Consider the following 24,421-nt stretch of genomic DNA (forward strand, 5'->3'; position numbering starts at 1 on the left):
CCAAAGGCCGCCTTATGGGATTTAGTCATTTTCTTAGCTTCTGCGCAGAATAGTGGGCGGCCATGGAGAGACTCATGAAATGTTGTTTTTGTTCATCGAGAGGAAACTCTACTACTCAATCGAATACTCAGTCAAAAGTAGCACTACTCGGCAAGAATCATTCCGGAGAACGGACTGGAAATAATAGCTCTTTCTAAATAATTTATAATGAGTGACTCAAATGAAAGCCTCATTTTATAAATAAAATAAGAACTATTAATTATTATTTTTTGCTATTTAGAAAATATCGAAAAATGGACAAATAGATCTCATCTATCAACATTAGTATCAATTTCAGGCTATGATGTCGGACGGTCGCTTGCTTTTCTGCAAAAAAAAGGTGAGCTAGTCATTTCTCTATGTAGAAGAGTACCATTTAAGTAGCGGATTTCCTGCAGAGTATCAGAGCATCAATCTTATTATTTAAGTTCATGTGTTTAGATATCCATATCTACAAATGGATGCTAACAAGCGATTGCTGTTCAATTTTGTTAGACTTGGCTTCATTGTCTATCAATGAGCTGTACTACATGTCCGGTCACTACTAAAATTAACCCTAGGAGCAATTTAGAAATGAGTAATTGTTCATAAAAATATGAACATGAAACTCTGCCGCAATAGAGATAGGATTTTATAAATATAACACATTCATACATACATATGCAAACATACGTAAACCGACGAAATAAACAGGAAAAATATACAGTCCACTAAATGTCAAATGCAATGATAAGCAATAGAATTGTAATGTGACCCTTGCTCATAAAATATGTGAAAATTGCTTATCTGAACAAAATACATAAATTACAGTGTATACAGAAAACATAAAGATAATATAAGCATGAAAGAAACACGCATACACCAATATACCAATGCACACAAGCAGCAACTGACAACCGATCATCAATTGTTTTAATACGTGCGTTAGATGCACTTAAGTCAACAGTGAACCTAAACAAATATAAAAGATCAATACGTTGGTCGTTTATCTCCTACTAGGATTTACTGATTCTGCATAAGACACATAAATTTTAGTGCACTTAAAATGCATTGGTATCGGATGTATACAATGAAGATAAGAATACACATTTACGCATGTACACACACACACACACATATATACGTAGTTAAGAAATTAGTATTAGAAAATGTATATAAGAAAGAAATCTATACTAATATTATAAAGAGGAAAACTTTGTTTGTTTGTTTTTTTGTTTGTTTGTTTGTTTGTTTGTAACGAATAGGCTCAAAAACTACTGGAACGATTTTAAAAATTCTTTCACCATTCGAAAACTACATTATCCAAGAGTAACATGGATTACATTTTATTTTGGAAAAAAATAGGGTTCCGTAAGATATTTGGATTTTTCGGACACAAACTGAAAAAAATCTTACATATGTATATATAAAATAAAGTCAACTTTTTGTGTGTGTTCGCTAACCGGCCGTGTCTGCACCGAATTAAACCAAACTTACACACATTGTTAAGAAGGTATTGAAGATGGTTTCCGTATAGTTTGGCTACCTATTGGTGGATAGGGCTCGAGATATAGGTCAAAACGTGGACCCGGGTAACCTTCGGATGTGTATGTACAATATGGGTATCAAATGGAAGCTGTTGATAAGTGCTTTAATACGGGATAATTTTCATACCTATTGATGACTAGGTCTCGAAATATATGCCAAAACGTGGACCCGCCGTGTCTTTGAACCGAATTAAACCAAACTTACACACATTGTTAAGCAGGTATTAAGATGATTTCCGTATAGTTTGAATACCTATTGGTAGATAGGGTCTCAAGATATAGGTCAAAACGTGGACCCGGGTAACCTTCGGACGTGTATGTACAATATGGATATCAAATTGAAGCTGTTGGTGAATGCGTTAGTACAGAGTATTTTTCATGCCGCTACGTGACTGGGGTCTCGAGATATAGGTCAAAACATGGACCCGGCTAACCTTTGGTTGTGTATGTACAATATGGGTATCAAATGAAAGCTGTTGATAAGTGCTTTAATACGGGGTAATTTTCATACCTATTGATGACTAGGGTCTCGAAATATATGCCAAAACGTGGACCCGCCGTGTCTTTGCACCGAATTAAACCAAACTTTTGCACATTGTTAAGTAAGTATTGAAAATGGGTTTCGTAAAGTTCGGTTGTAATTCGGAGCAATGGCAACGGGTACAACGTTCTTTTGAGCCAGCCATAATGTCGCTTACTTTTTTAACGCTTGGGGCGGAACTGAACTGTCAAATTGACAGTGTGAGTTACAATGTGTCAATATTTCTTTCTGATTTGGATGCCATAAGGAAAAAACGTAAGTGCAACATGTAAAAATTGTTTGTGAATTTTTTTGGAGTGGATTTTGGAACAGTGAATAATTTCTTACGAAATTTGAGAATTTAATGTGAAATCCGAATGAAATTATGTGTTCGTGGAAAAAAAATTTTTTTTCGTTTTTTTTTTTGAAAAATATAAATGGATAATGGTTAAAAAAGCTCCAATGCTTAATAAAACATATAAATTGAAACGAAAAATTCATGGATGATCAGGAAAAAAGACGATTATTTATTCATATGCGTTGATTTGAAATTTAAAAACAATCTTCTTTTTTTCCTGATTTTCGATTTATATTTTATATTTACTCAAAAACAAATAGAAAAACAAAAAATATTGTTTATGCCAAAGCGCTTGAATAAAGAATAAAGAAATAAATAATATGAAAACCATATATTTTCTGTTCTAAACCATATCTATTCTATTTTAGTGTGCCCAGCGAAGGGGGCCGGGTTTGCTAGTATTTAATAAAGAGGTCAGATTAAATACAGCAATCTCACGGTGTACATTACTCTTGTACAGTAATAATTATTTATTTTCTGTTGAAAACTTACGACCATTTACCTGATCGTTTCTAGTTTCGAGGCTAGAATAATTGATGTAATGATGATTAAGTCGACAGCTAATTGAAAACTTCTCCACATGAATGGGCTTCTGATTTGTTCTTCTTGATTGGCGCGATAATCCCTTAAGCGATTTTAGCCGAGTTTAACAAAGCACGCCAGTTGGACACACCAAGTGAAGCCAAGTCCTTTTCCTCCTGATCTTTCCAACATACAGGAGGCCGTCCTCTTCCTCTACTACCACCAGCTGGTACCGCTTCGAGCATTTTTAGAGCCAGAGCGTCTGTATCCATGCGGTCGACACGACTCTTCTAACGAAGTATTCGGGTTAAGGCGTCTTCCGACTACATGCCGATTAAATTGAGCAAATGAGCACCGAAATTTTTAGATTTAAGTCACATTAGGTTGCGTTGAAACGATTGCTACATAAAGGGAGCTTCATTTTTACTTAGAAGAGACTTTTTGATGTTTAAACAGGTGCGGATGTGTGGAAGCCGTATTCACTTCTTCTTCTTCTTAATTATCTCTATAACCGCTTACGCGATTTTGACCGAGTTTAACAAAGCGCGCCAGTCGTTTCTTTCTCGTGCTAACCGGCGCCAGTTGGACACACCAAGTGAAGACAAGTACTTCTCCACCTGATCTTTCCAACGCAGAGGAGGCCTTCCTCTTCCTCTGCTACCACCAGCTGGTATCGCATCAAATACTTTCAGAGCCGGAGCGTTTGTATCCATTCGGACGACATGTGCTAGCCAGCATAGCCGCTGGATCTTTATTCGCTGCGCTATGTCTATGTCCTCATACAGTTCATCGTTCCATCGTCTGCGATTTTCGTCGCTGTCCACGTGCAAAGCTCCAAAAATCTTGCGCAGAATCTTTCTCTCAAACACTCCAAGCGTCGCTTCATCGCTGACAGTTTGTTTGAAGACAGAAGGTACTTTGTTTTGTCCTCGTTCACCACCAGACCCATTCGCTTTGCCTCTTTAGTCAGTTTGGAGAAGGCAGAACTAACAGCGCGGTTGTTAAGGCTGATGATGTCAATATCTGATGCATGCACCTTACCTGCTCCTCGCCGCCATGTTTGAATAGCTCAGCTGGCAGTCCGTCGGCGCCCGCGGCTTGGTCGGGTAGCGGAACGGCAATTCCGTCGTCGACGATTGGGGTATTGGGATCTTCACATTCTCTGTGACATGAGCCGTATTCACTAGGGTAGGTAAGACTAAGTTGGGTTACTTGGTAATGCGAAATGAGCTTCATTTTTAAGTAAAGATCAGTTGTTTTGGCGTTTTTTAAGATGCAAAGGTATGGAAATCAGGTTCACTTCTTACGTAGTTAAATTGAATTTAAAACAACTGCCGAGAAGATGTTTTTACTTGATTACAATCAGGTGGAAGTCCAAAATATATTGACCCATTGCACCGAAGTCGCATTCCTAATTCCTAAAAACGAAAATATTATTTTGTGAAACTTGAATTGCAATGAACTGAAAATTGGTTGGCACGGTTAGAATCATAAAAATAGGCGATTAATGTGACTGTAGTTACAAATTTATTTAAGCCTGTTTTTTTCAGTTCCCTGTAGTTCTGCTGGTGGCAAAAGACGATCATGGGCTAACGATTTGCGGCACTACCGATTTACCGAATTCACTAACGAATCCTAATGTGATAGTCAGCGGTCAAGTAGTCGCTATACCTACTAACGAATGCGTGTTTGTCCAGCGCTTGAGTATTCACTACTGAGAGTCCGCCTACTCGTTAGTGGCGCAGCGAACGCGTCGAACCACAGGTCTCATACTGCTTACTGGGTAGTTAAATACAAAGTCATACGTACAAATCGGTCTCAAGTGATTATTTAGTAATTGCCGCACGAAATGCCACTACGACTGCGCGCAACATTTTCAGCAATTTTTTACGCTGCGAATACAGATTCCGCAAAGACAAAGTCTGTGACGTGGCGCTCTTTTAATTTTAACTCAATTTTTTTATTAATATACACTTTGTTATTTATACATGGCTGATCGAATGGCGGATAACCGGCCAAAGACATGACGATTGTAATCAGTTAAGTAAAGAAACTAGTGAAAAATTCGTATGCATTTTAAATGTTTGCGTATCGTACGGTAATGGGGAATCACATGGCTTCCCACACGCGTTGGCACATGCGCATACCTTCAGGCTTGAGTTAATTTTAGCATTTTTGAAGAGATTGCAAACAAAGTTGTTGTAAATTAAATGCATAGTTAATATTCAAAAAACGCAAGCAAACCAAACAAAAACGAATTAAGTGAGACAGGCATGCAACAACAATAATTACACAGTGTCGAAAAATAAAGAAATATTTCACACACTTTTAAGTTGGCAGAGGGGATAACTTCGCTGAAACTTTTCTCTTTATAAAATCATCTCAAGATTTTCAAGCGGTTCAAAAAGAGGGAAGATATCAATTTTTTAAAGCAGTAAGCGCCGGATAACTAGATTTTAATAGCTTATAAAAAGGTTATCATCTCATAGGCGTTCTATTAGAGAGCTACCCCCAAGTCGACCTTGTCTATTCCTGTCTCCTCTCCGGGCGAGACTACCGTCGAATATTACATCGGGAGAGAGCGAAGATGATTTGCTGTCGCTGCTGTGTCTCATTCTTTCCAGACGTCTCATCTCATCCAAAGACTTGGCCACCAAGGCGCATGCCAACCGTTTTGTTTTTTTCAGCGAGACATTCTCTAATTACTTGAAAGATGGGGCATTCCCTGAAAAAGTATATTTTATCACTTTCAAGTAATAGAGGAAGAAGTATTTACAAAAAAAAGAAAATTTCATAGATATACATCTGGTAAACACCTATCAGGGATATATGCACCGCGCTGTTTTAACTCCAAGCAAAATTTGCTTTCGAGAACCACACACAATCTCACCCTCTCTCCCAAAGTCAAAGTACCATAGTTACGTTTAATGCAAATCCGCCTCCAACTTATAATAAAATATTTTTTATTGAAAGCAAAAAAAAAATCACTGAATGGCATTGAATATGAAAATGGCAATGAAAAAGGTCACGTTGAATCTTTTACGGGATTTTTTTATTAATTTTTATATTAAATGCTCGAATGCGGCACGTGGAAGCATTAATATCGATGGGATTCATTCACTGCGAGTATATGGCAAACATGCATATCGAAGCGTTAATGAAGCTTAAATAAATTGAATATAAGCCATTAAAAGTTTCCAAAGCAGAGCCACCAAGATCCGCCCCTAATGCATTAATAAAAGATCGAGCGCTAAGTGACTACTTAGTTAATTTGCCTGCTACCTGCACGTCCGCACTTCTATAATGCCTACAGCTGTGTTCACAATAATAGCAACAGATATTGGAAAGTTTCAAGAGGCATTCATTAAAGGTGGTGGCACTAGACCAACAACACTGTTCTGTACGTTAGATTGTCAAAGCAAAGTATTGAGAAACTAGAATACAAATAATGAATTCGCATTGTTTCATTCTGCGCTGACAGCCAAATGGGCACTGCGAAAGAAAAAACAACTCAGCTGATTTACAAAACCCAACCTTTAATATTCTAGATTCGCCTTGGAAAGTTTTGTTTATTTATTTGTTTTTCATTTACTACTACCGCAAAAATCATGTGGCTTAAAGTTTCAACTTTTGTATACGAAAAGAAATATAAAAAATTTCAACAGAATTTCCAGAAAAAAATCGAGTTTGCGGCTTTATAGTCCATTTTGGTAAAGGGTGGTTAAGTTTCAAGGGCCGGTGTTGATGTTGAATAAAATACACTTTTTTAGGAAATTATTGTCACTTCTCTTTATTATGATATTGGTGTGGCTCAATTACGCATGGAACAAAATATCGGCCAAATAGTGGCCGCGGCCTCGGCGGCACACCTCCATCCGATGGTCCAAATTTTCGATGACGCTGAGGCATAATTGAGGTTCTATGCCGTTAATGTGCCGAATTATCTCATCCTTTAGCTCTTGAATTGTTGCTGGCTTATCGACGTACACCTTTTCTTTCAAATAACCCCAAATAAAGAAGTCCAACGGTGTCACACCACATGATCTTGGCGGCCAATTGACATCGCCGCGAAGTGAGATTATTCGGCCATCAAATTTTTCGCGCAAAAGGGCCATTGTTTCGTTAGCTGTGTGACAAGTGGCGCCATCCTGTTGAAACCACATATCGTCCACATCCATATCTTCCAATTTGGGTCATAAAAAGTTCGTTATCATCTCACGGTAGCGAACACTATTCACAGTAACTGCCTGACCGTCCTCATTTTGGAAAAAATACGGCACAATGATTCCGCCGGCCCATAAACCGCACCAAACAGTCACTCTTTGTGAGTGCATTGGTTTTTCGGGAATCACTCTTGGATTATCATTCGCCCAAATGCAGCGATTCTGCTTATTGACAAATCCACTGAGGTGAAAATGTGCCTCATCACTGAAGATGATTTTTTTCGAAAATTGGTCATTCACTGTTGCCATTTCCTGCCACCATTCTGACCATTGTCGACGCTTGAAATGGTCAAGAGGCTTTAGTTCTTGAGTCAATTGCACCTTGTAAGCGTTTAAATGCAAGTCTTTCTGCATAATGTTCATCAGCGATGAGCGTGAGAGGTGCAATTGTTGGGCACGACGACGAGTTGAGGTGGACGGCTCTTCGACCACACTATCGCGAACAGCAACAATATTTTCTGCAGTGCGAGCTGCACGAGCATGCACTAGTGTTTTCACATCTCCTACAGACCCGGCTTGCTCAAACTTTTGCACAATTTTTCCGATTGTGCGCACATTTGGACGATTAAATTGACCGAAAAAATCAGGAAGTGATTTGAACGCCCTTGTTCATAATAAGCCTGAATAACTTTAACGCGTTGCTCGATTGTGTATCTTTCCATGGTTCAAATTGAGTTAGCCTGAAATTCAAAAATGTCAAATGAAATGCAGAAAAAAACTTGACGTTTAGGTGTGGTTCACATTCAACAATTGAAATTTAACCACCCTTTATAATAAAGTGCAGGTCTGAAACAACTCAAAAATTGCTTTGATTTTTGATAATTTTTTTTGTGCGGACGATCCGTGCATTTCCGCCATATAAAAAGTTGTCGGGCATTCGTTATATGGAAGAAAATACTTAACACCGTCAACAAAAAAAATTTAAAAAATCAACGCAATTTTTGAGTCACTTTAAACTGGCACAATATTAAGCCCAACTTGAATGGGCTAGAAAACTGCATACCCAGAATTTTTCTAAAAACTCTGAAATTTTGATGAAAATTTTTTGATACAAATTGATCAAAGAGAAATATTCAAAAAACTTTGTTAGCTAAATCAAGTTCGGCCCAGTGATATTTGTGCCCTTAATGTAAAAACTTAGTATACTCATATGAATTCCTTCGATTTTTGAGGTCGCTGCGCTCGAAGCTGATGGCAAATTAACAAAAAAAAAACCAAAACAGCCTTTCCAATATGGCATCTAAAATCTTAAAAACAATATATGTAGGTATATTGTAAAAACTAGTAAAAATAGCTTATTTTACCAAAGTTTTTGGGTTCGCTAAATTCGAATCTAAAATCGAAATAACAAAAAACAAAATGAAGCTTGCAATATGGCGCCGTAATATAAAGGTTTATTAATGCTTTTAGGCTTTTAATGTATTATTTACTCTTTCTCTCTCTCTCTCCCTTAGAGCGAACTTTAATTACATCCAACTTGCTGCGCAATATTTTATATAGCCTGCTTATTTAACACTAAAATAGCGCCCCCGTTCTTATCAGTAAGAACGGTAATTAAAGTTGTAAAGTGCTTCTAGTTTATAAAACCAGTACAGCCGGAGTTAAAAATAGTTAACACTTTAAGAAATTACTCAAAAAATGGTCTCAATGTATTATGTACATACAAACACCGATATATGTACGTTTCGTATTTGTGGTCAGTAGCGTCGAGAGAAAACTCGGGACTGGGACTAAAATGCATAAATGCGCTCCTAAATATGAATACATTTTATTAAATTAGAAGCAAGAGATCAAATAAAATTGTTCCGTGAAAAGATGAACATCAATCAGAATGTATATACGCATGTATAATATTTGTGATGAAGGCCCATGATGAAGTAGCAGTATATCCTACAGAAATGTGGAAAGGAAAGGCGCGACACGTTAGCGAAAAAAAATTGTCATAAATTAATTTACTGTTACGTGAAACTTACATTTGTTATACTAAAATTCAATAGGCTAAAAAACTGTATACCTAAAAACATTCGGAAAATTCTAGGTAGGAAGTTGAAAGTTTTGATGAAATTTTAAAAATTTGTGTGCAAGATTTAAAACTTGGCTTACCTGGTTTTTGTTGTAGTATGATCCATATTTTTATAAAAACATTGTGGTGTGTTTATAATTTTACAGCGGGTAGTGGTTAGGTCAAGTAAATACTTGATCCACCTGTCAGGGTGTATTACCCTATTCATATTAGGTGCTCACTTCTTATCCCTGAAGCGGACCTACACCCGCCGTAAACAAAAAAGTTGCAGTGACTTGTTTAATTTTTGACATTACAAAAATCGTGATGTTATGTAAAGGGTGGTTAAATTTCAAAGGCCGATGTTGAATGTGAACCACACCTAAACGTCAAGTTTTTTATGCATTTCATTTGACATTTTTCAATTTCAGACTAACTCAATTTGAATCATGGAAAGATACACAATCGAGCAACGCGTTAAAGTTATTCAGGCTTATTATGAAAACGGGCGTTCAAATCAAAATGCATATCGCGCACTTCATCTTCAGTGATGAGGCACATTTTCACCTCAGTGGATTCGTCAATAAGCAGAATTGCCGCATTTGGGCAAATGATAATCCAAGAGTGATTGCTGAAAAAGCAATGCACCCACAAAGAGTGACTTTTTGGTGCGGATTATGGGCCGGCGGCATCATTGTGCCGTATTTTTTCCAAAATGAGTCCGGTCAGGCAGTTACTGTGAATAGTATTCGCTATAGTGAGATGATAACGAACTTTTTATGACCCGAATTGGAAGACATGGATGTGGACGGTATGTGGGTATTTTGCTCCATACGTATTTGAGCCATACCACTATTATCATAATAAAGAGAAATGACAACAATTTCTGAAAAAAATTGTATTTAATTCAAAGTCAACACCGGTCCTTGAAATTTAACCACCCTTTAGAATGAGCGATAAAAAAAACAATAAAATAATACGAGTATCTATTCAGTGACGTGGATTAAGCCCATGCAAATTTCATTTCATAAATATTTATTGATTGATATAATAAATTATAAAATTAAGAGGCAAAGAAATTTGTGTGCCCACATGACCGGCAGTCTACTTCGTGCGCAACTAAATTGAGGCGTGATTTTTTCAGGTTCGATGGCTGCAAACGAAACACGAAAAATATCACAAAAGCGGCGCAAAAATGCAAATTCTATAAAACATCTTTTAAAAAATCAACCAAGACATTTTATTATAAAATGTATTCCTCCCATTAAAAGCAAAAAAGAAAAGCAAAACAAAACAAAAAACAAAACAAAACAAAAAGCAACCGAGCCAAGCAACACAATTCAGTCTACTTGTGACAGGTTAGTCACGATAAGTTTGAATAAATATTCGGCAAATTAGCAAAATGCATTTTATGCACTTTTGCATCTCATTAACAACATTCACTGCTTGGCCGCAAACCATTCCGGCTTCTAAAGAATCTAATTTACTAATAGTCACAATAAAACGCGAACTCACAATTCATTGTGGCTGGATTGTGAGTTTGTGAATGTCTATAAACGAAGGGTCATAAATCCTCTATTGCTTTATAATCTTTATGTGACGTTTGTTGGCTTTTTACAAATATTTTTGCTTAGCGAGCATTCCATACTACCCGGCTGAACGACTATACGCAACTTCAGTTAATAGTTGGCGGGGAAAGTGCGAGGATGGCGAAACAAAACAAAAAAATAAAAAAATAATAATAATGGAAAAAAAATTGTAAATGTAAAAAAACAAAAACAAATTAGTAGAATGGTGAATGGTGAATGCGAGCACGTAGCCCGCGCTGTGAGGGTGTTGACGTCAACAGCAGAAACGATGCATGTAATCCCGGATTGCTCCCGGAACTTTGCACATACGCTTGTATAGGTGTCAAATGGACATCCGCACAGCTGATGACAACTCAAAACTGGTTTCATGAATATGATTTCAGTTCTTTTTAATTGCGTTTGCCCAGCTATTCTAGTTCACTTCGCGCGCTTGTTAGTCAGCTTGTCCATAAATCGCTCTTTACGCTTCCATTAGATACTTCTACACCTCGCGCTAATAAACCCGCAATAAAACCACGGCTTTGATTTATGATTTTTAATTTTTTTTTTTATTAAAGCAAAGGTCATATAGTTGTGGGCATGAGAATGAGCAAACCGAAATAGTTGCATTTTCTTGTTGCTGTACTCTTTTTAAACGCGGGTGTTTTAATAAAATGACAACAGTAACGCTGTAGTGTATTCTGCATCACACTTCGTGACATTGTCCATCATATTCCAGATCGCGTATAAGCTGCCTTAGTTCTGCGTCACTCCTCTCATTGAAAGACGCGACTAAAGTTTTCGAAGCGCTGCATCAGAAATGGGTTCTGCAGCCAACGCCTTCATACTTGTACATTTACTTAATAGTAGTGCCTGCGCTCTTTATAGTAACCGTCGTTACTGCGTGTGTGGTGACTCCACTACCAACATCCCTCCCTCCTCTTCTCTTGGTATAATGACGAGTTGCTTATAGTGTTGTACCACCAAATTTTGAGATTGCGACGCAGTCCTCTATTTATAAAGCTTGGAAGGCTGTCGCTAACTAGCCATGTCGCACAACCATATAAAAGAACATCGCTAGTACACTCAGTCTAAAAACTTAGTCGAAAATCATGGCTCTGTAGCGCTCAACTTTTACTGGAATAGAATTTGCAACAATCCGCTACATCGTCCATATCAAATTGTCTTCTGGGTAGCTGCATTGGCTTCGCGACAATCACTTGCGACATAGCATTACATAACACCTATAGGTGATGTTGTACTCGGCTCTGACTATTACCAGAGAATGTTAATGCAATTTTAATGCAATTAACATTCTCTGCTATTACGTCTGCCGAGAAGAAGGTATTAGATGGAAGCAAAAAGCTCCAAACATCTGCGCGAGTGCATACGCCCAACATTTTTGGAGAAACTCGTACTAGCGCAAGCCGTCATTTAAGCTGGCTAAGTTTACGTGAAATTTTTAAAGTTCTCATAACTCAAGAAATGGTAGATTTAATTGTAAGAGGAACCAACAAAAAACGTGAATAAAGAAATCAACGAGATGAATCCTGCCAACCTAAATACTGACAGGCCTTCTGGGGTTCCTGCATTTACAAATTATAAAAAAATCTGGGATAATTAGTAAGGGGAGGACTTTTGGAGGACTCTATAGCTATTCAGTAAATTTATACCCTAGTGCAAGTGTTTAGTATATATAGGAAGCTGAGGCTTCAAAAGTGCGTTCAGCTAAACTTGATCGCGCGTTGTAGATCTTTTTGCCGGAAAAGCAAACTTCTTTTTTCCTTTTCAATTTATACCTAAGACTATCTCGAGAACGTACGACATTCGTTTTGATTTTTCTCAGCGAAACTGGCATCATTTCGAAACTCACAGTACAGTAATGCCTTAAATAATTTACTTGTGCTATCTTGACTTCCTTCCATAACCAGCGATGTTTTCCGATGTGCTGAAATGTTTTGTCGGAGAACAAAAGTTTAAGAAGATTTCTCACACTCTGCTCTTAGACATTAATTCTTCGTTGCCACGGTTCCTGAAATGATCTAGGCTCAATGCGATCACCATTCACTTCAAATAATGGATTTTATAAGAAGCGCAACTGACGATCTTTTCATAGTTTATAAGAAGTTGGTGAGGCATTTTGTTAAATGATTATTTAGTGCGTCGAGCTCTGGACATTTGTAACCATTAGACTTGCAACACGAATTATCGTGGAACTTCGCAAGATTGCTTGGAGGCGAAGTGATGATGCTAGACGATCGCAGGAGCAAGAACAACTGCCGAATGTAATTGATGATTGAGCTTATTGCTCACGACGGCCTCCAGACGTAATTACCAAATCGGTATCCCTGTAGGATGAACCGTCGGAGTTGAAGCGCTTTTACCTATAATACCTATAATTGGCACGTACACCCTTTTTGGGTGTTTGGCCGAGCTCCTTCTCCTATTTGTGGTGTGCGTCTTGATGTTGTTCCACAAATGGAGGGGCCTACAGTTTCAAGCCTTCAAGGGTGAAACGCTTTTAGTGGTGTTAAAATCCCACTGGATGCCTCGTAAGACTTTCGATTACTTTTACACCTCGTACAAAAAGCATTCGACTTGTCCGAACTATCGCTATCTTTTTCAATTTTTTTTACAATCATTATCTGTATTTTCAACGCAGCCAACGCACATACATATTTTCCTCAATCAATAAAACGAATTCCATTTTTCTTTTCTGTATTTGCAGTGTTCCGAAATACGAAGTGCTTTGTAATCATAGACGGTGTCCAAGGCATGCGTGAAGTTGGCACAGTTTGGGTTTCCTCAAATGACTCTTGCGCTGTACACACTTGCGAATTCGATGCAAGCGGTGTCCCCCAGGAGGTCGTCACTAAGGTGGATTGCGGTCAGTTCTACTGTGATATGGTAAGTACTGTGTGACCCTAGTCAATGCGACACCGGCCATTTCATTACGCTCTCTCTCAACAGGATTCGGAAGTGCGCCCGCAACCGGGTAGCTGTTGTGGAGAATGTGTACGCACCAAATGCCGCTTCAACGACACCGTCTACGATGTGGGTCAGATGTGGCATAGTGCCGATGGCTGCACCATGTACGAATGTGCGCCGCTATCAGGCGCTACCGATGTTACACCTTTGATAAATGTATTTGAAAAAACCTGTCCACCTCTACCATTGGATTGTCCACGCGAGCAGGTCTATGTTAAAGACTGTTGTATGCAGTGTCGTGACAGTAACGGGAATATGGAGCGCAGCAGTTCCAATTCAGATAGTATGCGTGCCGAGAGGGCTGAGGTGTGGAACGAGGAATTTTATCGCAATCATCCGTGTGTGCGTGAATGCCAACCGCATGCCGCGCCGATGACATGCTCGTACACTTTTGTTATTGAGTGGTATCAAACTATATCGAAGGCTTGCTATAAATGCCCACAAAATACCACAGACTGCGAACGTCCGCACTGTGTGCTGGCCGATGGTGTCGAACGTAGTGTCATAGTGGTGAATCGCATGATGCCCGGACCGGCAATAGAGGTTTGCGAGGGCGACACGATCGTAGTTGATGTAACAAATAAACTACTTGGTGATAGTACCACCATCCATTGGCATGGCATTCACCAGCGCGACTCTCCTTATATGGATGGGACGCCGCACATTACGCAATGCCCCATCTCACCGCATTCCACTTTCCGTTATCGTTTTCGCGCAGATAATACCGGCACCCACTTTTGGCACTCGCACACTGGCATGCAACGGGGCGATGGCGTCTTCGGTGCGCTAATTATACGCCAACCACGCGCTAGCGATCCGCACGGACAACTTTACGACTTTGATTTGTCCGAACATAAGATGATACTACAAGACTGGGTACACGAGGCTGGCGCAAGCATCTTTGTAGGGCATCATCATTCGCGCGCTGATAATAAACCAGTCAATTTGCTGGTGAACGGACGTGGTCGTTTTTATTATGGCATTTGGAAAGAAATTAAGGAGGCAGCTAGAACCGATTTAGCAGCAGAACAAAGTATGAAGGACGTCAGATCAAAGCTCAAGACAACGGCATTGCCCACAACTACACCCAAGCCGATGACTACGCCAACTGTTACGACACCCGCATCTGATGTAGTAAACCAGCCAAGCATTGATTTCCCCAAATACCAGATTGACCAACTGCAACCATCAAATAATTCCGGTTTAAACATCATGCGTTTAAGAGAATCTAATGAGATTTTACGCTTAGCTCGTGTGGCGCCGGAAGAGCGTCCGCAGTTGATCAATAACTCTGAAGTTAGATCCAGCGTTGACACATCAGCTGATTCCTCCGACGCGCGTCGCGCGAAACGTGCAGTGGGCGAGATCCCTTTAGAAAAAATGCCACTGCAAACCTATCATGTGCGCCATGGCTTCCGCTATCGCTTCCGCATTATTAATGCCGAGTTCCTCAACTGCCCTATAGCTGTATCGATTGATAATCACACACTCACGGTAATAAGTTCTGATGGTTATGAAATTGAACCACTCGAAGTTGGCTCGCTCGTCACCTATGCGGGGGAACGCTTTGACTTCGTACTAAATGCAAATCAATCCATCGGTAACTACTGGATACGCTTCAAGGGTCTCATGGACTGCAGCGAAGAATTCACATCCGCCTTCCAAGTGGGCATACTGCGCTACGAGGGTGCAACCAATGATGAACCAAACGGTGTTTTAGGTTGGGCGCATAAGGCAGAGGGCATTGAGTTGAATGCGATGAATCGGGGTTCAGGATATGCGGATTCTTTGACTGCAGCAGAAATGACAGCGTTACCAATTTATAATTCGACGCCAGGCGTCGATCGTGATGCGCTCAAGACCGTGCCAGATTACAAATTTTTCATCTACTACGATTTCTATGCCAAGGACAATCCCGATTTCCATCCAGTTGATTACTATGCTTTCAACAAAACTATGGGCGCCAACAACAGGGTATACACACCGCAACTGAATCACATTTCGCTCGAGTTCCCACCAATATCTTTGCTGGCCGGCCGCAATGATGTGGATGACTCACTCTTCTGCAACGAAACGAGCCTCCAACAGCAGGGTATCGATTGTCGAGAAGAATTCTGCCAATGTTATCATGTGCTGCAGGTACCACTCAACTCAGTTGTGGAATTGATTCTGGTCGATGAGGGTTTCACTTACGATGCAAATCATCCCTTTCATTTGCATGGCAACGCTTTTCGGGTAGTTGCACTCGAGCGTTTGGGCGTCAATGTAACAGTGGAGATGGTGAGTGCAACATTTTATTTTAATAAATCACAATTATTATTTGTGCCTTTCCTCCAAACAGGTGAAACAACTCGATCGCTACAATTTAATCAAACGCAATCTTGATAATCCGCCAGTCAAGGACACCGTAACCGTGCCGGATGGTGGTTACACTATTCTCCGCTTCGAGGCCTACAATCCCGGCTTTTGGCTATTTCATTGTCACATCGAATTCCATGCTGAAATCGGCATGGCTCTGATCTTCAAAGTCGGCGATAATGATCAAATGGTGTCAGCGCCCAAAAACTTCCCCACGTGCCACAATTTCATGAACAGTGATGCCGATGATCCCATGGATGATAACATTACTGCGACCAATAACAACACAACTGAATCCTTCACCACAACAACACCCTTCACCGGTAGTAGCGCGGCGCTGAGTGCGCGGTGGTACAGCCTACTTTTTGGTCTGTTGATGTGGGGCTCTTCGTGCTTTGGACTCTTCAGTGCGGCAGTGGGAATCCATTGATTTTATGATGGTTTACTAAAAGAGTTAGCTTAATAGATGCTGGCGGATATATTTATTGATTTTTTTTCACTGAAGCTATGAGTACATAACAATTCAATAGATCCCACCAGTGATAAATATTTACCAAGGGAGCACTGAAATGATTTAATTTATTTGTCCGATTAGTTTGTGCGAAGCTGGTAACAGTATTTATTTTAAGGTAGAAAGGCTTTCAAGAATAACTGTGATTAATTAGTAAAGTAAAATAGTTTATTAATAGGTTTGATTGTAAATAGAAGACACGCTGATTGTGTATATTTAAATATGAAATAATGTACATATGTAACTTGGTTTTTATGACAACGACAATTTTTGTTTCAATAAAATGAACTAAAATAAAAGTTACCACAGCTGTATTAAATCTGTCATGTACACTTAGAGTAGAATTTTGTCACGGTGAAAATACCGTTAACCGGCTCTCAGCGATTTTCTAGGAATCACCTGTTTAGCTGGCGTAATTGAAGGTATTACGGCGATTTGTTTGCAAAAAAAATCCGAGATTTCGTTGGGGATATACGAAAAAAGTCAACACAGCTAGTGCTCATAGTTACTTCGTTGCCATGTGCCTGGTTGGTTGAGCGCAAGAATACGTATGGAATGAGCTGGTAGAATTATGTTGCCGAGTACCCCACAGTGACCGCTATTCGGCTCTGAGTGAATTTGACACAATCCGTTGATGAGCTGACATCGCTTGAGATGTGTTTAACAAACTTTAGGTTGTGTTAGTCAAGGCGCATTCATTAAAGGTGGTAGCACTAGACCAACGACAATGTTCTGTACGTCTGTTTGTCAAAGCAAAGTATTGGGAAAGTAGAAAACAAATAATGAATTCGCCTTGTTTCATTCTAAGCTGACAGCCACATGGACACGGCGAAAGAAAAAAACAACAAACCAGCTGATTTACCAACACCACCTGACTGATCGACTGATCGGACGAGTGTGTGAATGTAAAGGGTGGTTAAGTTTCAAGGGCCGGTGTTGATTTTGAATAAAATACAATTTTTTTACGAAATTATTGTCATTTCTCTTTATTATGATAATATTGGTATGGGTCAATTACGTATGGAACAAAATATCGGCCAAATAGTGGCCGCGGCCTCGGCGGCACACCTTCATCCGATGATCCAAATTTTCGATGACGCTGAGGCATAATTGAAGTTCTATGCCGTTAATGGGCCGCATTATCTCATCCTTAGCTCTTGAAATGTTGCTGGCTTATCGACGTACACCTTTTCTTTCAAATAACCCCAAATAAAGAAGTCCAACGGGGGCACATCACATGATCTTGGCGGCCAATTGACATCGCCGCGACGTGAGATTATTCGGCCATCAAATTTTTCGCGCAAAAGAGCCATTGGCCCCTATTATGAGTTGCATTCGATCTTCGATATTCGTTGGTTGTCGAAGATCGAAAATCGAATGTCAATTTGGTATTATGAGCGGTGCAACGCTGTCGAAATTTTCGTTGCATACCGAATTTAGAGTCGAATGCAATTTTGCTTTCGATTGTGTAGCGTATTGTGGGAAAACTTGTTAAAATGTAAGTTGTTTGCGATTATTTATTGTTTTATAGTAACTAAATAATAAATATATACTAATTTTGTTAATATTATGCAGGTCGAAAGTCGTGAGTACCAAACAGCAATTAGAAAGGCTAGTTGCATTAATGGAAGAGAATCCACAATTCGCAAAAGGGATTTCCACCAAAGTACAAGCAGCAAAAAAATGGGAGGAATTTACAACGGAGCTGAATTGCTTAGGACCACCAGTTAGAACGGCAGCAAAATGGATTAAGGTTAATAATAGTTTTCTTTTTTTTGTGATGTTTATAGAAATACATTTTTATTTTCCCTTGGCAGGTACGGGATGAAATACATAGAGGAACTGAAATACATATTTTTTTCGAATGACGAATAATTTAATAAAGAAAATTTATAACAAAAATAAAACAAAAACTGTGGCGTTAAGGTTTCTATTTAATACTTTTTAGATTTTTCTATAATATTCTAAGAATTTCATTTCTTATGTTTTCTGCTTCTCCGTTATTTGGCTCCACTTCAATATCTTCAGCATCATCGTTGAGGGTCTCATCGGATAACTCTTCATCCGGAAGTTGAACATTATAAAACAAGCAAATGTTGTGCAAAGCTGCACACACATTAATAATTTGTGTTGCTTTTTTTGGAGAATAGTGAAGAGCTCTTGGCTCGGGTGCACTGCTGCAACTGGTTTTCTGTACTGGGCAGTAGGTTCATAAACGCCTCTTTAGATAATCTAAAGTTCTTTAAAAAACTGTAAGGAAATTTCTGTAATATTAAGTACGTCAACACATTTTGAAAATACCAAACTTACTCAGTGGGAGCCATTTCTAGGGGGTTGGATGCGCCCCTCAGCTGTTTTCTACTTCTAGCTAGTTCCACTAATCTTTCATCGACCGATGAATTGTCGAAACACAACTCCGTTGTACTTATTTTCACAAAAAATACTTTTTTTTACTTTTAAAAATGTTAGCAAAGAATTTCAACACAATCGGTTTTTCTTTTATTTTAATTTGCTGTATCAGCTGAGAAAAAATTATCTATTGTAAATGCGTCGAACGATCGAAATTCACAATAGTCCTATTCTTCAACGAATGAGCACCATAATACCAAATGAAAATTCGTTCGATCAGCACTTTCGACTATAGTCGAAGATCGAATGTTGCTCATAATAAGGGCCATTGTTTCGTTAGCTGTGTGACAAGTGGCACCGTCCTATTGAAACCACATATCGGCCACATCCATATCTTTCAATTCGGGACATAAAAAGTTCGTTATCATCTCACGATAGCGAACACTATTCACAGTAACTGCCTGACCGGCCTCATTTTGGAAAAAATTCGGTCCAATGATCCCGCCGGCCCATAAACCGCATCAAACAGTCACTCTTTGTGGGTGCATTAGTTTTTTGGCACTCACTCTTGGGTTATGGCCCAAATGCGGCAATTCTGCTTATTGACGAATCCACTGAGGTGAAAATGTGCCTCATCACTGAAGATGATTTTCTTTGATACGTATTTTTATGTTAGAACGCCCGTTTTCATAATAAGCCTGAATAACTTTATCGCGTTGCTCGATTGTGTATCTTTCCGTGGTTCAAATTAAGTTAGTCTGAAATTGAAAAATGTCAAATGAAATGCAGAAAGAAACTTGACGTTTAGGTGTGGTTCACATTCAACATCGGCCTTTGAAGTTTAACCGCCCTGACTGATTGGACGAGTGTGCGAATGCGTGTGCAATGAGCGGGCAGAATTCTGCTGCCGAGTCCCCGGTGACGTGGTTTAAGGTACCCCGTCATCATTGGCGTTGATTTTTTCTGATATGACCAACACAGAACAAACCGCTGACATGTCACTTGTTACGTGAGCCAATCAGCTGATCGCTTCAACTTCGCTGAGAGCGAAGGTGGTTATCGGTATTCATTCGGCGTGTACAAACCGTTCCATTCGCAATGTCGTCGTATGCTTCTAGCTCTAACTTCATATCGGTTGTTCTGTCACCATTAAAATAGGGAGGTACTTTTTCTTGTAAATAAAAAACATTTACGTGTGTGATTTTTAAAGTTAAAAACATGTCAGTAGATAAAGTGCTTTTACGACACTACATTTGGTAAGAATTCCAAAAAGAAAGCAACGCATCGGTTCCATGTAAAAATTTATGTTTATTGGGAAAAGATATTGTACGTACTTAATGGTTTAGCAAATTTCGTACCGAAGATCTAAGCCTCTAAGAAAGTACTCGATCTGGACGATCATCCAAGCTCGATAATAGTATTTTGCGATCCATGTTGGAAACTAATCAACATTTGACAAGTCCACAAATTGCAGAGGAGTTTTTCATTCATTAAATCTCTTGTTAAAGCAAAGTGTTTCGGTTTCCTCAAATCTCGTGGGTTTTCTCACAGGACACTATGCGCGAGGAATGCATCCTGTGAGACTTAGAATTACCTCGAGTCCTTTTTTCGCTGGATGTATGGAGGATGAGGTGGAATCATCTCAGCACCTTCTCCTTAGCGGCCCTGCTCTGGCGGCTTTAAGATCCAGGCATCTTGGCTCTAACTTCTTTGCTACGTCTGCTGATATAGTAGGCCTTGACATTAAAAATCTGATAAATTTCATCAGCAGCACTAAGCGGTTGACGCATCCGCAGCACAGTCATCCTACGTAAGTCACACACTCTAAACCCACCCTCCTAACCATCCCACCACCACCTCTCCCCGCCCACTCCTTTCATCACATCACCTCACCTCCTTCAAACGGTATCACAAAGAACGAATCGGATTATCTTCGCCCAAGGGTGCTCATTCCTTGGGCAACCATTCCAACCTAACCCAACTGTTATAATATATGAATATTCAACATTATAACAATAATGTATTTAATGTGATTTTGATACCCCTGGCGCCATCTCTCGGGAATTACATGCGTGCGCGCACGAGTACACATTAAACAGCAGAGACTATGATGTAGACTCCGAAAACCAACCGGCGAAATGAGGTGCCTCCAGGCAAATCTTCACCATGCTAAGGCTGCCACCACTGAGCTTAGCAGAAGACTTGCCGGAGGAATCAACATAGGGCTGATCCAAGAGCCCTGGATCTACAGAGGCCGTCCTCAAGGCCTCAATGTCCAAAACACACAGGTAATTTATGACAAAAGCGCTGTCAAACCTAGGGCTGCGATAATCATAGATACCAATATTAAATTCTTGCCATTCACAGAATTCATGGATGGCGACACATCAACAATACTGGTCGAAGCGGAGTCTGGCGGAAGCAAGAGAGAGGTCGTAATCGCCTCAGCTTATTTCCCCGGAGACGCCGACATAGTACCACCAGAAAAAATAAGAGGCCTAGTGGAGTATTGTCAAACCCACAATCTAACCCTCGTAATTGGATGCGACGCCAACTCCCACAATATGGCATGGGGAAGCACAAATACAAACAACAGAGGTGAGTCACTCCTTGAATTTTTATTACTTAGTAATATAACAATAGTAAACAGGGGTAATAAACCCACTTTTGTAAACGCAATACGACAAGAGGTACTCGACTTAACTCTAATTACTAACAAATCTTTGAATATGATCAGTAACTGGAGAGTCTCGGATGAGGACTCAATGTCTGACCACAAACACATACTCTTTGACCTAAATGGGGTAGTAAAGTTCTCCACATTTTACAGAAGCCCAAAAACAGCAAACTGGAAAAGATACAATGAATGTCTTTCAGCTAAGCTTAATAACAGCGTAAGCAAAATAGCATCAACAGAGGAACTAGAAGAGGCAGTAACAGAAATGACTGACTCAATCATGGCCTCATATCAAGACTGTTGTCCACTAAAAATTAAATCCTCCACGAAGAGGGCCCCCTGGTGGAACAACGAACTTGACAAACTTCGGAAAGCAACGAGAAAACTATTCAACACTGCAAAGAAAACAAACAAATGGGACGAATATAGGAAATCCCTAACTAACTATAACAAAGAACTAAGGAAATCCAAACGAAACTCTTGGAAAAACTTCTGCGAGGATCTAAAAGATACTCCAGCAACAGCTAGAATCCAAAAATCACTTTCCAAAGGTGACTCAAGACCCATAGGCACACTAAAAGGTCCAAACGGAACTATTACCAACACATTCGTAGAAACACTAGAGCTTCTTCTAAAGATTCACTTCCCAGATTGTAAAAGTCATGACCCATCAATCGACAATAGTCTAGACATGGTAACTCACCATCAACGGAGATCTACGGACTCATTTGTCAATAAAATCATAAATTTCGAAAGGGTAGAGTGGGCAATTAACTCCTTTAAACCCTTTAAATCACCAGGGCCGGATGGAATATTCCCAGCACTTCTATCCAAAGGCACTGTGGAACTGATCCGAGTCATGGTGAAAATCTTCAGAGCTAGCCTAATATTGGAATACATTCCAAAGATATGGAGGAAAGTGAAGGTAATATTTATCCCTAAGGGAGGTAACAAACCCCCTGACTCTCCAAAATTTTACAGACCAATCAGTCTATCATCGTTCATGCTAAAGATAATGGAAAAACTACTCGAATACCATCTAAGAGAAGAAGTAATCTTCAAAAAACCCCTTCATAATCTGCAATTTGCTTACCAACAAGGGAAATCCACAGTCACAGCACTGCACACACTCGTTGTCAATATAGAAAAGGCCCTAAATCAAAAAGAAATAGCCCTATGTTCCTTTATGGACATAGAGGGAGCCTTCGACAACGCAAATTACAAATCCATGGAAACAGCACTCGAAAAAAGAGGTGCAAACCCAATATTAACTCACTGGATAAGCCAAATGCTTAATCAGAGGATTATTAAAGCCTCGTTAGGCCAAGCTGAACTTAATGTCACAACAGTAAAGGGATGTCCGCAAGGAGGAGTTCTTTCTCCACTGCTATGGTCCCTACTAGTTGATGACTTGGTGCAGCACCTAAACAATAAGAGATTTATAACCATTGGTTATGCAGATGACATATCTGTTATAATAAAAGGCAACCATGAAAGGACACTAACAGACTTAATGCAAAATGCCTTGAACGCAACATGGGAATGGTGTAAAAAGGAGGGGCTATCGATCAACCCTAACAAAACCACAACAATCCCCTTCAGAAGAAAAAGAAAGTTAGAGTTTCCTGCATTGAAACTAAATGAAACAGTGATAGAACTAAAGGAAGAGGTCAAATATCTAGGTTTAACCTTAGATAAAAAACTCACTTGGGAATCACACATAAATAATATAACAAAAAAAGCCACGAAATCCTTGTGGACAACCAAACAACTACTAGGGAGATCCTGGGGCCTCAGCCCTAGTATGGCCCTCTGGATATACACCCAAATGGTTAGACCAATCATACTGTATGGGGCACTAGTATGGTGGAGCAAATCTATCCAACAAACAGCGATAACCAAACTGGGAAAAGTACAAAGGCTTGCTTGTCTATGCATCACAGGGGCTATGAGAACTACCCCAACAGCTGGCATGGAAGCACTCCTTAATCTCCCACCACTTCATATAGCAATCCAAGAGGAAGCAGCTACGCAAGCACTCATGCTACACATGAAAGTAAATTTCAAATTGGGCAACCTCACCGGTCACCTAAATATCCTAAATAAAATCAAAAACACCATAAGCATGGCTCAAGTTTCAGACCACATCGACCCAAGCCTCTGTTTCACAAAAGGATACACAGTTACCTTTCCTGAGAGGATCGAGTGGAAAACAAACCCGAAATGGATGAATGATGATTCACAAAAATGGTACACTGATGGATCAAAAACACCTTATGGTGTAGGAGCAGGTGTAGTGGGGCCCAGAATCCACAAATCATACACTCTCACCAGGGACACCACTATCTTCCAAGCGGAACTATACGCAATAATGGAAGCAGTAAACATCATGCAACGCAGAAACCACAAGAGAGTAAGGATTAAAATACTCTCGGACAGCCAATCAGTCCTACAAGCTTTAGATAGCTATACATACAACTCAAAAACCCTCTTAGAATGCCACAAGGCACTCAATAATCTGGCATCCAAAAACAATGTATCATTAATTTGGGTACCGGGACATGAGGGATATGACGGCAACGAAAAGGCAGACTTTCAAGCCAAAAAAGGGGCAGATGAAAACTTCATCGGACCTAGTCCTATGTTCGGATTCAACAAAAACAACCTAAAACAAAAAATAAAATACTGGGCCAAAACTCTATTAAATCAGCATTGGAACAATGTAGAGGGTCTTAGACACTCCAAAAAGTTCTTAAGTTTCAACGCTAAAAGAGCCAACA

At 39.6% G+C, this 24,421-nt stretch overlaps 1 protein-coding gene across 1 annotated transcript in view; it reads left to right on the plus strand.

Annotated features, from left to right (window-relative positions):
- The window catches only part of LOC128862702 (uncharacterized), a 51,176-nt gene extending 34,258 nt beyond the window's left edge, over window positions 1-16,918 (plus strand). Inside the window, exons 3-5 of the mRNA XM_054101364.1 lie at window positions 13,487-13,665; window positions 13,729-16,026; window positions 16,088-16,918. Coding sequence (XP_053957339.1) covers window positions 13,487-13,665; window positions 13,729-16,026; window positions 16,088-16,534 — 2,924 coding nt within the window. The 3' untranslated portion in view covers window positions 16,535-16,918. The remainder of the gene's footprint in view (window positions 1-13,486; window positions 13,666-13,728; window positions 16,027-16,087) is intronic.
- Window positions 16,919-24,421: the final 7,503 nt, after the last annotated feature.

This window comes from Anastrepha ludens, chromosome 5 (assembly GCF_028408465.1).
Source record: "Anastrepha ludens isolate Willacy chromosome 5, idAnaLude1.1, whole genome shotgun sequence".
Taxonomy (NCBI): domain Eukaryota; kingdom Metazoa; phylum Arthropoda; class Insecta; order Diptera; family Tephritidae; genus Anastrepha; species Anastrepha ludens.